The 18,056-nt window shown below is 43.7% G+C and overlaps 1 protein-coding gene across 3 annotated transcripts in view; it reads right to left on the bottom strand.

Annotated features, from left to right (window-relative positions):
• The window catches only part of rapgefl1 (Rap guanine nucleotide exchange factor (GEF)-like 1), a 131,155-nt gene that overhangs the window by 52,963 nt on the left and 60,136 nt on the right, over positions 1-18,056 (bottom strand). For all 3 annotated transcript variants that reach the window (XM_063037976.1, XM_063037977.1, XM_063037975.1), the window contains 2 exons: positions 8,014-8,092; positions 2,865-3,015 (listed from right to left, as the gene is read on the bottom strand). In XM_063037976.1, coding sequence (XP_062894046.1) covers positions 2,865-3,015; positions 8,014-8,092 — 230 coding nt within the window. The remainder of the gene's footprint in view (positions 1-2,864; positions 3,016-8,013; positions 8,093-18,056) is intronic.

Below are 18,056 nucleotides of genomic sequence, written 5' to 3'. Positions count from 1 at the left end.
GAGCTTGCGGTTGCATTAGGGGTCAAAGTGTAGAAAGTTTGGAACTTGAACCAAAGCTGATTCAGAACTGTTTGCAGAGTGACACACACAAAATGCTGGAGGAACTCGGTAGGTAAGGCTATTTGCCTCTGTTTTAATGCAAGTGTGTTGAGTGGCCAATCCGCTCACAGAATGCAGCTGGTCATTTAAATATTATAATATAGTTGACTGACTTCACGTCAAGTCAATCCATGGTGAAGCACAGGTGACTGGGAAACAAGCCAGCCGATATACAGACATCAAGCAACACACATCAAAGTTGCTGGTGAACGCAGCAGGCCAAGCAGCATCTATAGGAAGAGGCGCAGTCGACGTTTCAGGCCGAGACCCTTCGTCAGGACTAACTGAAGGAAGAGTGAGTAAGGGATTTGAAAGTTGGAGGGGGAGGGGGAGATGCAAAATGATAGGAGAAGACAGGAGGGGGAGGGATAGAGCCGAGAGCTGGATAGGTGATAGGCAAAAGGGGATACGAGAGGATCATGGGACAGGAGGTCCGGGAAGAAAGACAGGGGGGGGGGTGACCCAGAGGATGGGCAAGAGGTATATTCAGAGGGACAGAGGGAGAAAAAGGAGAGTGAGAGAAAGAATGTGTGCATAAAAATGAGTAACAGATGGGGTACGAGGGGGAGGTGGGGCCTAGCGGAAGTTAGAGAAGTCAATGTTCATGCCATCAGGTTGGAGGCTACCCAGACGGAATATAAGGTGTTGTTCCTCCAACCTGAGTGTGGCTTCATCTTTACAGTAGAGGAGGCCGTGGATAGACATGTCAGAATGGGAATGGGATGTGGAATTAAAATGTGTGGCCACTGGGAGATCCTGCTTTCTCTGGCGGACAGAGCGTAGATGTTCAGCAAAGCGGTCTCCCAGTCTGCGTCGGGTCTCACCAATATATAAAAGGCCACATCGGGAGCACCGGACGCAGTATATCACCCCAGTCGACTCACAGGTGAAGTGATGCCTCACCTGGAAGGACTGTTTGGGGCCCTTCCAGGTGAGGCACTTCACCTGTGAGTCGACTGGGGTGATATACTGCGTCCGGTGCTCCCGATGTGGCCTTTTATATATTGGTGAGACCCGACGCAGACTGGGAGACCGCTTTGCTGAACATCTACGCTCTGTCCGCCAGAGAAAGCAGGATCTCCCAGTGGCCACACATTTTAATTCCACATCCCATTCCCATTCTGACATGTCTATCCACGGCCTCCTCTACTGTAAAGATGAAGCCACACTCAGGTTGGAGGAAAAACACCTTATATTCCGTCTGGGTAGCCTCCAACCTGATGGCATGAACATCGACTTCTCTAACTTCCGCTAATGCCCCACTTCCCCCTCGTACCCCATCTGTTACTTATCTTTATACACACATTCTTTCTCTCACTCTCCTTTTTCTCCCTCTGTCCCTCTGAATATACCTCTTGCCCATCCTCTGGGTCCCCCCCCCCCCACTTGTCTTTCTTCCCGGACCTCCTGTCCCATGATCCTCTCGTATTCCTTTTGCCTATCACCTGTCCAGCTCTCGGCTCTATCCCTCCCCCTCCTGTCTTCTCCTATCATTTTGCATCTCCCCCTCCCCCTCCAGCTTTCAAATCCCTTACTCACTCTTCCTTCAGTTAGTCCTGACGAAGGGTCTCGGCCTGAAACGTCGACTGCGCCTCTTCCTATAGATGCTGCTTGGCCTGCTGCGTTCACCAGCAACTTTGATGTGTGTTGCTTGAATTTCCAGCATCTGCAGAATTCCTGTTGTTTGCGATATACAGACATGAACGTTTGAGGTAAATGTTGTTGCAGCACTATTTGTTCACCCAAAGGGACATTTCCATAACCACTGCAATAAAAGCATTGGCATATGATCAGGCCTCGTCCCCATTTTGAGACCAACTTCTTTCTCATCGCCCATCCCTCAACCATTGCCGTGGTTTCTCTCATTGGCCTGAGAGCGTCACAATTCAAATTCTGCAATGCAAGCATCTGGATTTCACATCCTCAAACGCACCAGTCCCAAACCCACCCTCCACACAAATCTCTCATTCAAACTAAAGTATGGGCTGTTGCTTTCACAGAATTAGTGTACATCATTTCTGAGAGATGATGTCATTATCTTGGTTTCTCCCTGCAGACATGGACCATGAATATTCATATCATTTTCTTTCATAGACTTTTTAAGCTGTAGCTATGATAAATGTACAGACATTGAGATACAAAATTCATATTTTATGAAAGGCCTTAATAGAATGGACGTGCAGAGGACGTTTCCTGTCGTGGGGGGAGTCTTGAACCAGAGGGTACAGCCTCAGAATACAGTAGAAGGATGTCCCTTCAGAACAGATGAGGAAGAATTTCTTTTGCCAGAGGCTAGTGAACCTGTGGAATTCATTGCCACAGACTGCTGTGAAGGCCAAGTCATTGAGTGTATTTAAAGCGGAGGTTAATATGTTGTTTAATTAGTGAGGGTAACAAAGGTTATGGGGAGAAGGCCACTCCAGGAGTGTGTGGGTTGGGGCTGGCTGCGTTAGCACCAGGGGTGTGGGGCAACCCCCCAGTTCTTTCTCAGACTGTGATGGCCGTTGACACAGGTGACGCATTTCACTGTATGTTTTGATGTACATGTTAATTGGGCACACAGGTGTAACTGAATAGCAGGGCCTTGTTAGGCCGGAAGTGCTTGTTACTGTACTAATCTAGAGTGCAGAGTAGAGGCAGGAGAATGGGGATGAGAGGGATAATTAATCAGCCATGATCAAATACCAGAGCAGACTCGATGGGCCAAATAGCCTGATTCTGTTCCTAGATCTTAAGTCTTATAACTAATTGAGGTAGCCACCTACCTTAAGCAACTTTACAGCTGTTTCATCTTCGAGAAGTAGATCCTTGCATTTCTCTGCCCAGTCAACTGTGACCTTGAGAACCTTCTGCTTCTTCAGTTCCAGGTAACCCTTGTTAGAGTTTTCAGCCTTCTCGGACTCACTTGCACAGTACGTAATACACTGTTAAGGACAACAGCACTCACACCTAAAAAGGCAAGCTGGCCATAATTCAGCTTAAGAATATCAGATAAGAGAATATTTACTGTTAAATGTAAATATCAATGAAAGTTGTTGCTAAGATACAAGAAACACTGATGGTATCTACTGAGGAGGAATTTCTTTAGCCAGATGGTGGTAAATCTGTGGAATTCATTGCCACAGATGGCTGTGGAGGCCCAGTCATTGGATAGATTTAAAGTGGAGGTTGATAGGTTCTTGATTAGTCAGGGTGTCAAAGGTTATGGGGAGAAGGCAGCAGAATGCGGTTCAGAGGGATAATAAATCAGCCATGATGGAAAGTGAAGCAGACTCAATGGGCTGAATGGCCTAACTCTGCTATGTCTTATGGTGTACTCAATATGATGTAACATTTGAACACCAAAGTTCTTAACGACTGTACCAGAAACAGTATTTAATTGGTTAAGCCTCACTACAAAATTAAGAGTCGAGTCCTCTGCTCATTGATCCATGTTGGATTATAGCAGTTTCCAGAAATCTAATCACCTATCCCGTAACTGTCTTTCTATCCGGAAGGCACCAACTCTGGTGAAATCTGTGCTTTGGGTGTGTTGTTTTCCTTTGGTACCTGGCTACTCTACCAGAATTCTAGGAGATGGGAGCGGTGGAAGGAGTGGAGAGGTTATAGTTAAACCCAAACTTTCCTCCTTTCCATATGACACAAAGGCACTTACTTACAGGGGACAGAGATTGCAAGTGGGAACTGTTGGTGATATTATTCCCTTACTACTTTCTAAGACACCTCTTCTATCCTATGGACCCCTACCATTAACCTAAGTGTCCATGGACCCCAGGTTGGAAACCCCTGTTCTAAGGGAATTGAATTTCAGCCTAAAAAACTCAGACATGTCCCAAAAAAAAGAAAAAAGATACACAATGCTGGAAGAACTCTGAGTCAAGCAGCATCAAGAAGTATATATCAAAGTTTCAGGTCACAGCCCAAAGCATCCAGCACCTGCAGTTTCTTTTGTCTTCCGACCCCAATTGGCTCCTTTCTTATTCTGAGCTTCTGGCTCCCCACCCCTGGAAACAGGAGCATCCTCAAACGGGAGGCATGGAATCCAAATCCCCAGCTTGTCTCGAGTATCCTGCATTAGTGCAGCAGACCAGCATCCAGGGAACATGGAGTGCGGCAGCCACAGCGACATTGGTACTTAGCGCAGTAAAAGACGAGGGAGGTTCAGGTTAGAGAGGATGACTCTAATTTGACATTCCATGGATCCAACTCAGCAATTAACCAAGGATTACCCAGGATTACCAAAGTTACTGTCAGCGATAGTACTGATGTACTCATGGGAACGTGTGCTACCCTATTATGGAAAGTTGAGGGTTCCTGACGCAATACCAATGCGTTGAACTAACTCCACAGAAGGTGGTGATCACAGCAAAACATCTACTGAACAGCCACTCCTTTGGAACTCAATAATCCTTGTCTATTCCCAGCTTTCGGAAAATGTTTGTGGTTGGAATGGGTAAGGACCTGCTTTTGCTGCTCCCTCTCACGGTCCAGCTGCTCACATATGCGGCCACTCGTGGACGAGCTTACTCGTGGAGGAAGGCAGGAGAATGAGGGGCGACTTTACAGAAATGTTTCAGATTACGAGGGGCATAGATAAAGCGCAAGGTAACAGTCTTTTCCCCAGGGTTGGTGAGTCCAAAACTGGAGGGCAGAGACTTTGGGCGAGAGTGGAAAGATTGAAAAGGGATCTGACGGGTGACTTGTTCACACTGAGAGTGCTATATGGAATGAGCTGCCAGAAATAGTAGTTGAGGCATGGAGAGCAGCAACGCTTAAGAAGCACTTGAATGGGTACATGAATGGGCAAGGCTTAGCAGAATATAGGCTGAATACAGGAAATTGAGACTAGCTGGGTTGGCATAGACACATTGTGCCAGAGGACCTGTACCTATGCTCTATGACTGAGAACTGAACAATGTCAGGGGTGTATGCTGACAGAAGGTGGGAAACTGTGCTGGGGAAGATTCATCTATATGGCCCGAGGCTTACTAGAAATGAATCACCAAGTCTCACTTGCATAAACTTAGTGATCTGTAGACACTGGGTGGATTTTCTGATCTGTTTACCAAACAGGTTGCTGGTGACTTCGTTTGGTTTTGACGCTCGATCAGCTAATGACTAATCCTTGTGGCTAACCCGTTAGATGGTGAACAAATGGAGCAGTGGGAGAACATGTGCATAGATCATTAAAAAGCCAAGCAACACACACGCAAAATGCTAGAGGAACTCAGTAGGTCAAGCTGCACTTACTGAGGGGAATAAACAATATTTCTGGCTGAGACCCTTCATTAGCACTAGTCAGGGATAGGTAACCAACAAAACTAATGAAATGGACTTTTTATCTAGAAGGCTAACCTGCAAAAGAGTTGAAGTTCTACCAAAGGAATATAAAACCTTGATCATTCTTGACAGAAAAATGGAGGCTACATGAAAGGAAAGGGTTAGATTGATCTTAAGAGTAGGCTAAAAGGTTGGCACAACATCATGGGCTGAAGGTCCTTTATTGTGATGTACCATTCTATGTTCTATCCCTCACCAGGAACACTGAACTGTTCTGGCCACCATTCCTTAAGATGGACATAATAACTCTGGAGGGTCATGAATAACATAGCAGTTGGGAAATATACAACAGGCAACCAAGAGCGCCTAAGTCCATGGATGCTACTACACTCTGTGCCACTACAGGCCTGAAGCAGAGATTGTTCCATTGACCAACAACTCTCTTGTGTGCCACAAAGCTCACAGGGGAAATTTGGAGAAAGTGCAGAAGAGGCTTATCTGGATGCTGCCTGGATTAGAGAGTATGTGCTGCAAGGAGAGGTTGGACAAACTAGGGATGCTTCCTCTGGAGTGGCTGAGGCTTTGGGGGTTGCAATGGGGGAACCAGATAGGATCTTTTTCTCCCAGGCTCGCATTGTCCAATACGAAAGGGCATGCATTTAAGGTGAGAAGAGGAAAGTTCAAAAGACAAGTTCCTCGCGCCCCCCCCCCAACACCACCCCCATACAGAAAGTGATTGGCGCCTAGAACGCTTTGCCAGGGGTTGTGGTGGAGGCAGATATGATAAAAGCTTTTAAGAGGCTCTTAGATTGGCATGTGAATGTAGGGATTATGACCATATGCAGACAGTAAGAATTAGTTTAATTATATATTATTACTTTAATTTGTTTGGCATATCACAGGCTAAAAGGCCTGTTCCTGTGCTATTTTATGTTCTGCAAGAAACAAAGTGAGAGCAAACATAAAAGAGAACCTTAAAGTATTTTAAGAACAAAATTGAGGTTATAAGAGGCCACTCAATGACAATGGAAATTTACTCATGCAGACATAGGGTATGATTGAAGTGTGAAAAACCCAACGAAGAAAATGGTGTTAGAGACACAAAGGAAGTTGGCTAAAGTTGTTTAAGAGAACGTATTTGAAAGTCCTGCTGCTTTAAAACTGCATCGCCTGATCTAATCCTGGGTTGCTGGGGGAAGAATAGAATAAAATTACAAATGTTAAATCCTTGTTCAAAAATTGTTGTTTGGGTAAACGCTGTAATTTACAGACTAGTCAGTTTAATCTCAGCATTGGGCAAAGTTTCCAGAGGATCATCAGAGACAGACTTAAACAAGTTTAAATTGATTAGAGAAAGCCAGTCTGTTAAATTTTCACTTTTTAAAAAATTTTAATTTGATGGAGGCTTTTTTTAATTAATGTAGTAACAAAGAAGGTCAATGAGGGCAACATTGTCGATATGGTATATATGGATTTGCAAAAGATATTGGACAAGCTGCCACTCAGAGGGCTCTCAGAAAGACTAAAAGTAATGGAATAAAAGAGGCCTGCTGCACAGAATGGACAGAAAATTGTACAATTAATTTAGGGCACCATGGTAGCACAGCGGTTAGCACAGCACAATTATAGCGCAGGGCGTTACAAAGTTTGGATTTCAATTCGAATGCCAACTGTAAGGAATTTGTATGCATTCTCCCTGCGACCATGTGGGCTTCCTACAGGTGCTCTGGTTTCCTCCCACAGTCCAAAGACATACGGGTTAGTAGGCTAATCGCTCATTGGGCCAGAAGGGCCTGTTTTGTTCTGTATTTCAGAAAGGGAGGGAGGGAGAAGGGAAAAGGGAGAGGGTAGAGACAGAGAGACAGCCAACATCTTTGATGCACTTCCAGAGTTGAGGTGGACGTGAATTCGAAAGTAACTTTCATAAAGTGAGCTGAAAGGGGAAAAAAAATACAGGGCTGGTGAGATGGCAGGAAAATGGGACTAGTTGATTGCTCGAGGATAGGACAGTGGGTTGAATCACTTGAAGATGGCACTAGTGTAACACGGTGACAAGTTGTGAGTAGCTTACAAAACTTCACTTCATCTCATGTTCTCGATATTTATTGCTTATTAATTTATTTTTTTGTATTTTCTTTCTTTGATATTTGTACAGATCGTGGTCTTTTGCACATTGATTGTTATCAATCCCGTTGGATGTGATATTTCATTGGTTCTTGAGTGTTTCTTGTATTTACTGTGATTACCGCAAGAAAATGAAACTCAGGGTTGTATATGGTGACATAGATGTGCTTTGATAATAAATTTACTTTGAAGTTTGAATGGACTTTTTATGCTGTAACCTTTCTATGTTAAAAGATACAAAATGGCATTTTAAGCTTCAATAAAAAGGGTGTGGAACATACATTAAGGGAGAAAAGTAAATACCGGAGTCATCTTTAACTGCTAGAGATTATAGACAATCCCTAAAAACTAAAAGAGTGATCATTAAATTTCTTGTACATTCAGTTGTGAATGAAAGATGTTTAAACACCATACCCAATGAGTGGGTCGTTGTAAGCTTTGCCAAGCAGCTGCAGTGTTCTGTTTGATTTAGTAATGAAAACTGTGCGATGTTTTCTGAAGGAAGGATATTGTTTATGCAGGACTTGCAGCAACTTGTCGGTCGGCATGAAGACCGAGTGGGTGAGAAGGAAATCGTCCAAGAGAATCTCTGTAAAGAGATGAAAAATCATCAGACACAGGTCATTACATGTAGAGAATACATACTACACACACCAAAAACCATGATAACCTCAGCACAGCAGATGACACTCAAAATTCAAAGTAAATTTATTATCAAAGTACATATACAATCAGTGGCCACTTTATTAGGTACCTTCTGTACCTAATAAGGTGGCCACTGAGTGCATGTTTGTGATCTTCTGCTGTTGAAGCCCATCCACTTCAAGGAAAATGATGGTTGAAGGGTAATGACTATTCCTGAACTTGATCGTATGGGACCCAAGGATTCTGTACCTCCGTCCCGATGGCAGCAGTGAGAGGAGAGCATGGCCTGGATGGAGGGGTCCTTTATGATGGATGCTGCCTTCTTGTGACAGCACTCCTTGTAGATCTGCTCAATGGTGGAGCAGGCTTGGCTTGTGATGGGCTCTTTCGGCTGGTTTAGCACTGAAGCCTCCAAAATTGAACATTATGCCAAAAAAAAACAAAGCCCACAAACTAGCTCTGCAGCTTTTGAGCACTTTTGGGTGAGGTGTGAGGAGATGAAGTGTCCCACCCACAGAGCTGCCACAATCGCCAATTAGATTGGGGGTGGAGGGGTGGGGTGAACCTGGGAAGATCTACAGAAAGATTCTGCAAAAATAAACATGAATGGGTGTGGTGGAGGGTTCCAGGGTGCCTAATATGCCACGTAGCAGAAAACTGGCCTTCCAAACTTTCTGCTTTCTATTAGATGGTTTCACCACCAATTTCTTTCCCTTCATTTTGATTCTGAAACTTTTCCTTGTGTTTTACCCGGGAACTTTGGATTGTGGAATTGCCGGACAACAAGCACGTCAAGAAGCTGGGACTGGAATTGTGGCATCTTCTGTACATCATTTCTATATCAAAACAAATTTTATTCATAATAACCGTGCAATACCTTTTTATTCTTATATTTATAGTCAATGCACTAAGTAGTGTTTTATTACCAATAGGACTGTTGCCACCCATGTGACCCTTTGGAATGGTACACTACTTCAATAATTCAGGGGCTCTGTCACCCGACCCAGTCCCAGATATGGAAGAAACCTATACTGTGGTCCTTCCCCACTGAGCCCTTGTGGTGGCTGCACCAAGCTTTAGTGCATCCCTCAGCACGTACTCCTGCAGCCTGGAGTGTGTGCCAGTCGGCATTCCTCTACGAATATCTCAATGTGCTGGCAGACCAACAAGTTCCTGAAGACCAAAAGGCGTCTTTCACCAAGTTGCTAATCTGCCAGCAGCATTTGATGTCTGTCTCTGTGTGCATCAAGCAGGGAGGTTGCTCTTTGTTGCTCGAGCTATTGGAATCTCCAGTTTCTCCCATCCTCCAAGCTGCCCCTTCACAGGTCAGTCAGGTTTGCGACTACTGCTCCGCATGGAGGACAATTACAGGATTTAATCATTGTGTGCCGGTGGAGCGTACGGTTTGGTTTGAACATCTGCTTTAAGTAAATCCTGTTCTGTGCAGCTCGGCTCAGTGGTAGCTCTCAAACCTGCAATTCAAATGGTCATTTGCAAACGTAATCTAGACTGATTTTCACAAGTACTACTGAGGAACATCTGCACCATTGGAGGTGCTGACTTTCAAATGAGACATTGGTAATGTCCTGACAAATACAATCAGATTTATTTATCACATGTACGGTTAACATACAGTAAAATGTGTCATTTGCATTAACAACCAACACAACCCAAGGATTTGCTGGAGCAGCCCATAAGTGTTGCCACACATTCCAGTATCAACGTAGCATGCCTACTGTGCTTGGCAGGAAGATACATTCAGATTTTTACACTATATCAAAAAAATAATGGTCGTTGGTTTGCTGGGAAAATATTGAAGCCTTAAAAGCTGGCAGACTGACACTGTATAATACTATTACATTGCTGCAATGCAGATACATCATGTGACTCCTCTGTCCAATCAGGAATGGAGCATGAACATTCACATAAATTCAGATTCAGTTTTATTTATCACGTGCATGTCAGAGCATACAGTGAAATGCGTCATTAGTATTAATAATTAACATAACCAATGATGAGCTGGGGAGAGGAAAAGAGGGGCAGCCCGCAAGTATTGCCACATATTCCAGTGCAGACATAGCACGCCCACAAATGTTCAGCAGAACACAAGCAGCAACAGCATCAATGACAGAACAAAACAAGACAATAGAGAACTGCATGCCCATGCTTAAAGGTGCAGTACGACATGGAAACGAGGCAACACACACAAGATGCTGAAGGAACTCAGCAGGTCAGGCAGCGACAATGGCGGGGAAGTGAACAGTCGATGGTTTGGGCCGAGCCCCATAATCAGGACTGGAAAGGAAGGGGGTAGAAGCAAAAATACGAAGTATGGATGAGGGGAAGGAATACAAGCTGGCAGGTGATAGGTGATACTGGGTGAGGGGGAAGGTGAGCGATATGAGGGACTGGCAGGAGATGGGCTGAAGAAGAAGAAGAAGAAATCTAATAGAAGATAGTAGACCATGGAAGAAAGGGAAGGAGGAGGGGGAACCAGAGAGAGGTGATGGGCACGTGAGGAAAAGAGGAATGAGAGAAGCAGACTGGGGAATGGAAAGAGAGAAGGAGGAATGGGTGAGAAATCACTAACAGTTGAAAAAATTGATATTCATGCCAAGAGTTTGGAGGTTACCCAAACAGAATGAGAGGCGTTGCTCCTCCAACCTGAGTTTGGCCTCATCATAGCAGTAGAGACGCCATGGATAGGCATCAGAATAGGAATAGGAAGTCGACTTGAAATGGGTAGTCACCATGATCAACTTCCAGAATCCACAGAATCTCTTGTGTTTAGGAAACCGAGGCTCCCCCCCCCCCCCAAACTGTCCTAGTGATCTGAGATTCCCGAAAGCATCATTTGAATGGGTTAGGAATCTGTAACCAATGCCTGCCCTTCACATCTTATCAATGATTGCTCTTCAACTGGTCAGTCACCTCAACTTGCATTTGTAGGTTGAAACAGTGGACGGATGGCAGGTTACTTCATAGGGAGAGAGAAGTATTTGAAGTACTGCATGAAATGAGCTATTTAAATACAAGATTATATTATTTTTTTCTGTTCCTTTATAGTCCAAATTACAAACCTTAATAGACCTTGAATAAGTGAGTGAAATGTGAAAACTTCATGATTCCTAAATGAAATAACAGAGTACACTTAGCCTGGTTCTTTACTTGGTATGAGCTCACAATGAAAAACATCCCCCAGTATCACACTTCATCCCCTTCCCCACCCACCTATCTTTCCCCTCACCTACCAGCTTGTTATCCTCCCCCCCCCCACCTTCTTATCCTGGCTTCTTCTCCTTTCTTTTCCAGTCCATTCTTGATGAAAGGTCTCTGCCCGAAACGTCAACTGCTCATTCCTCTCCACAGAAGCTGCCTGACCAGCAGAGTTCCTCCAGCATTTTGTGTGTGCTTCTCGAAATTGGATTTGGCTTGATAATCTCAAATGGAAATCACAGCAGAGCTGATGTAGGCACTAAATAAAAGATGCCACTTAATCCCATTAGTCCGGGAAGATTTGAAATTGTGTATTAAAAGGTAGCACAGTAGCACAGAAGCTAGTGTAACACTACAGTGCCAGCGATTGGGGTTCGATTCCTGCCACTCTCTGTAAGGAGTTTACATTCACCCCGTGACCACATGGGTTTCCTCCCACATTCCAAAAACATACAGATTAGAAAGGATTAGTAATCTGTGGGCATGCACTGGAAGCATGGAAACACTTGCAGGCTAACCGCGCCCCCCCCCCCACCATATCCTTCGACTGTGTTGGCCGTTAATGCAAATGACGCATTTCACCGTTTGTTTTGATATACATGTGACAAATAAAACTAATCTTCCTTTCTTCCTTTAAAGCACTCAAGACCAGCCAACCTTCAATGTAATTTTCTATGTATCCATTGCAAATAAACAGTTCAGACAAACTCCTGCATTTGTATAATACTCGTCATGATACGCAAAAGTTAATGACTCTGTCTCAAGTTGTAGTGATTGGCACTTGTCCCTGGTCACAAAGATTGACTCATGTTGTGCGTTCTCCTCTATCCTCAGAAGTTCAGTGTTACAAGTTTCCATAGTTGCAGATGTCAGAAGAGTTCATTGTGTACTTTACTATTTTGTGTGTGTGTGGCACACAAATTTGCTTCTAATTTTTCAGTAATAACTAAACTTCAGAGATAACTAATCTTCAGAGATACTTTATTGAATGTGAAGTGCTCTGAAGTCTTCAAAGACAGTGATATATATGTACATCGTTCTTTCAGAAGTGCTCACCATAATACAATTTAATGATCTCCACCTTATTTTTAAAGCTAGTGAATGCAAAGTCCAAGTTCTGCCAAATAAGTTAATCGTAAACCATGCAAGTTTCATACACACCCACTAAATAATGTGTCCATCTCAATTACACAAAAAAACGCCCTGAGAAAAAATATAGCTGCAATCATACACATTACATTCACTTCTACAAAATAGCCTGTCTTTATCTAACAAAATGGATTCAAACATAAAAGAGCACCATTTCTCACTAAATAAATTATCAATAATTTAATTAGATGCAGGGTGCTCCATTTTGTTGGTCATTGGCCAAAGTAGGGGTGCATGGTGATATGCAACAAGAGCTGGAAAACATTCAAGCACAAGTTGGTAAATAACTGAGCATTTGCAACACACAAATGTCCATCTCTAACAAGAGTCCCGCACCATCACATCACTGACTTCCCACCATACAGCATTCTGGAAGTCACAACTCATTAGAAAATTAACTAGATCATGTAAATACTATTGCTAAAAACAGGCAGAAATATTTCACAAAAATGAGAAAACCTGCAGATGCTGGAAATCTAAGCAACATACACAAAATGCTGGTGGAGGAATTCAGCAGGCAAGGCAACATCTAGGGAAAAGAGTAAACGGTCGATGTTCCGGGCAGAGACCCTTTATCCGGACTGGGAAAAAAAGATAAGTTACAGCCACCTCCTGATGACTTCCCTGTGCCTTTTCTTCAAGCCACAACTCACCAGTTAAGTGCCATCAAGCAGTTAATCTGATCAACCATGGGGGTGCCCACCGCACCCCCCCCCATCACTGCACTGTAAATTTTTAAAACATTTATATTGCAAATACATGCTGGTATTTATGGACATTTCATTCCATACCCATACTTGAACCTTTAACTTTATATTCTACATGATTCTTTGTAATTGTTGAATGTCATTTTTGTTGCATGTCACACCAACACACCACAGCAAAGTCCTAATACATGCAAACATGTATGGTGAATAAAGTAGACCCGTGATCCTTGAGGAGTGAAATTTTTAAACTGTTTCTTGAGCTTGGTGACTGCGGCTGGAACACTCAAAGCACAATACCACTCAGGACAAAATAGCCCACTGGATTTTCACCTTGTCTGCCAACCCAACACATTCACTCTCTCCTCCTCCAGCATTCTGTACCTTCAGTGCATGCCATGTAAAAAATGAGTGGCTGCAACTTTCTTAAGCTACAAGCACAAAATGCTAGAGGAGCTCAGCGGGTCAGGCAGCATCTATGGAGAGGAATTAACAGTCAACGTTTCAGGCCGCGACCCTTCATGAGTACTCGGCCAGAAACATCAACAAATGGGTGATGCCTAACCTGCTGAACTCCTCCAGCATTTTGCATTTGTTGCTCTGCATTTCCAGCATCTGCAAACTCTTCTGTTTATGATTGGCAACTTTCCTAAGTTGCTTCTGCAGGACTCCCAAAGCCATGATCCAGAGCACCCAAAAAGACATGTGCAGCAGGCAACTGAGAACACCACCACTTCCACGCCCTTCACCGAACAATACAGCATGCTGTTTTGGATATGCTTGGTTTTTCGCTTTATCATCCACAGGGTCAAAATCCTTCCAATCCCAATCCAACAATTTTATGGCAGTATCTTTAGTCAAACCACAATGGCTCATCACCACCCTCCTAAGCCTGCATTCTACAGATCAATAGACCACAAGACATAGGAGCAGATTAGGCCATTCAGCCATCAAGTCTGTTCCATCATTCCTTCATGGCTGATATATTATCCCTTGCAACCCCATTCTTCTGCCTTCTCCCCATAATTTTTTGACACTCTTACTAATCAAAAACTTATCAACATCCACTTTAAACATACCTAAGACCTGGCCTCCACGACCAGCAGTGGTAATGAAATCCACCAATCCAGCACACTCTGGGTAAAGAATCTCCTCCTCATCTCTGTTCTACAGGGTTGCCTTCTATTCTGAGGCTGTGCCCTCTGGCCCTAGACTCCCCCACTACAGGAAACATCCTTTCAATGATATTCCCCCTCATTCTTCTGACCTCCAGCGAGTACAGGCACAGAGCCATCAAAAACTCCTCATATGTTAACATTTTCATTCCTGAGGCCATTCTGTGTACCTTCTCTGGATTCTTTTCAATACCAGCGCATCTTTTCTGAGATAAAGGGTCTAAAACTGCTCGCAGTACTCCAAGTGCAGCCTGACCAATATCTTAGAAAGCCTCAGCATTACATCCTTGTTTTTATATTCCAATCTTCTCTAAAAGAATGCTAAAATTGCATTTGCCTTCCTTATCACCGACTCATCACTGCAAGTTAACCTTTAAGGAATCCTGCATGAGCTCTTCCAAGTCTTTCCGCACCTCTGATTTCTGAATTTGCTCCACATTTAGAAAGTTGTTCATGCCTTTATTCCTTCAACCAAGAGTGCATGACCACACACTTCCCGACACTGTGTTCCACCCACCATTCCTTTGCCCATTCTCCCAATCCGTCCAAGTCCTTCGGCAAACTCCTTGCTTCCTGCCGCTCCACCTACCTTTGTAACATCCCGCAAACTAGGCCTCAAAGCCATCAATTCTGTCATCCAAATCACTGACACTTAATGTGGAAAGAATCAGACTGAACGCTGACACCTTACTTAAAGGATTATGAATCTTTGTAGTTCTCCCATCCCCAGACAGCAATGGAGGCAGAGGCACTAAACACATCCAGGATTGAGTTCGGTTTTGGGATTATGTGGGAACCAAGGATTATGGACATCAGACAGGTTGGTGGAGTTGACATCAAGATCAGCTCAGCCATCATTCAGTGAATGTCTCCTGCCCTTGTTTTCATCTTTTTACTTTCTGAGAGCCACTGCAGAGAGAATAAGGGAAATGAACATAAGGTTCTCACTGATCCCTAGCAACAAACATGCCCTAAGGCATTCCTATGATAGGTGCCATCTGGTTATTTAATATAGTGTGGCAAGAACCTCAGCTGCATCATTAGACAGTTTAGTTCTTCGTGGTACTTTGGAGAACTTCTACATCAGTGATATTCCTGTAGAAATAACAACTATTACATCTTGTTACTTGTTTTAAAACTACAACACGAGCTGGTGGGGGATGGAATACATTTCTGGTTTTGGTGTTCTATGTTCTCATTGAAGAACTGCAAATTTTTTGGTCACGTTATAGGGCAGAGGTTTGGACAAGAGGTGAAAAAAACCCACAATACGACTAGACCTGAGAGCTCACGCAACAGGTTAAACTGAACAGGCTGTGGTTGATTTCTGTAGAAGAGGAGCCTGAAGACGTGGAGGAGATATTACCAGCTGTAGGCAGACTACAATAGTGGGTAGAGGATAAGTCGCCAATTAATCTAATGGTAAATCCAAAGACATTTCTAAAAGTATGATGCTAAAAAAAATAATAAATCGATTAACAGAAGGAGCAGTTGAAGTGATGAATAAATATATTTAAGTGAAGGAGGGGGGAAAGAATACAGGGTTATTTTGATGGAGCTACATAAAGCACAGGATGACATGGTCAAGTAGCAATTAGTGCAACACTTTACAGCACTGGCAATCAGGCTTTAATTCCTGTCACTGCCTGGAAGGAGTTTCGATGTTTCCCCATGACTGCGCGTTTCCTCCACGTGCTCCAGTTTCCTCCCACATTCCAAACACACAGGGGTTAGGTTTGGGCATGTTACGTTGGCGTGGCAACACTCGCAGGCTGCCCCCAGCACATCCTCGGATTGTGCTGGTTGTTGACACAAAGGACGCATTTCACAGTATGTTTCAATGTACAGTACGTGTGACAGGGTGAGAGAAGCCTTGTGTGAAGCAATGGATCTGTTGGTTAAATACTCCGCTTCGGTATGGTAAATATCTTATCACCTGGAACTCCAGAACAAAAGGGCAGTATACAGGGTAAAACTCACCACAACATTTGCTCAAAATAAATTTACAGCAAAAGTTGCCATTTGGTCCATCTTGCTGACATTGACCAAGTAGGTTAATGTAATATCATTTCCCTCTGCTTGGCTGTAGGTATCATGTCAGGGTATTGTTTTTTTTAAACTTCATATGAGTTTTTGCCTTCAGACACTGAGTTTACAGACTCATAATCCTCCCCCTCATCCCCATTCCTTTTATCATTTACAATTAAAAATAGCATTCACAGCACCAGTGTAAATTTTCCCATATCAATTAAAAAGGTAACTTATTCCCCAAAAATCTTCAATTATGGGATTGACTGGGCTGGTCTACTGGGAGCCAGTAGAGACATGATGGGCAGAAACACCCCATCTCCTCCCCCCCCCCCACCTTCCCACTCACCTATCGCTTGCCAGCTTGTACTCCTTTCCCTCCCCCCATCTTCTTATTCTGGCTTCTTTCCCCTTCCTTTCCAGTCCAGTCCAGATGAAGGGTCTCCGCCCAAAGCATTGACTGTTTATTCCTCTCCACTCATGCTGCCTGACCTGCTGAGTTCCTCCAACATTTGCTATCGGTTTCCAGCATTTGCAGAATCTCTTGTACCTAAGAATCACCTCCTTCAGTCCTGTCACATTCCAATGATTAAAAGATGGGAGCAGAATATCACTTTGAGATACGTGGGCTATTCCAGGACAACGTGAGCGCAGGTGGACAACAGTTGACTACAACTAACTGAGCTGTGCAGTTGTACGGGGAAGAAGCAGTAAAATGCAGCAGGCCGGTGGAGATAATGAAACCTGAGGGAGTGAAGAAGAAATGCGAGGATTTGCAAGCTGAAGAGGAAGAATGCTTCCAGCTGGAACAAGAGGAGAAACAGCGAAGGGACACAAAGGTTTTGTGCAAATCTTGAAATATGATGAGAAAACACTAGGATGGCTTCCAGTGGCCACTATAAGAAACATGCTAATTGCAAGAGAGAATGGAGAAGTCACTTGTATGTAAGAAAAGAATCCAATGAGACCATGCAACAAATAATTATACACAATTTTATTAGCATCAAAACCAGGCCAGCATTCAGCCCAATGTGCTCCATCTGGGTAAGACAAACTTATTGATAGGTCCGGAGTCACACGATGGGGTAACATGGCAGATTTCCTACCTTACAGGACATTCATGAACCATGCGAGTTTTTATGAGTTTTATCTACTGGCTTCACATCTGTCATTATTGAGGTGAGCTGTTATTTTTAAAATCCATATTCATCCTTTTACCCAAATTTAAATTTCCCCAGCTAGCATTGTGGAGAACAAACTTGGGTCTCTTGATGCAACCAAGTCACTGGATGGTTGTTCAGTCAGCCAGTCACCAGGTTACTGTACCCACTAGTGAAAATCATGATTAATGTACCTCCACCACATTTCCAGCAGGTGCATTCAAGATCATGCCACGCATGCGCAGAGCAAGAACTACAATGGAGTAGCAAGATTAAATGTTTTTCCTGCGTCATGAAGGTAATGGTACATGCTGGGCAAATTAATGTGGGATGTGATGGAAAAAACATGCACAGTCGAAAAACCGGACAAAGAGAGAGCCCTCCACAGCTAGGAGGGCCAACTAATTCACCGCGTGATCAATTTGCCGCAATTGATCCAATACAGTTCAGATACTTTACAAGGAATTAAGTAAAGA

Source organism: Mobula hypostoma, chromosome X1 (assembly GCF_963921235.1).
Source record: "Mobula hypostoma chromosome X1, sMobHyp1.1, whole genome shotgun sequence".
Lineage (NCBI taxonomy): Eukaryota > Metazoa > Chordata > Chondrichthyes > Myliobatiformes > Myliobatidae > Mobula > Mobula hypostoma.
This window is presented reverse-complemented; position numbering and strand designations above follow the sequence as displayed.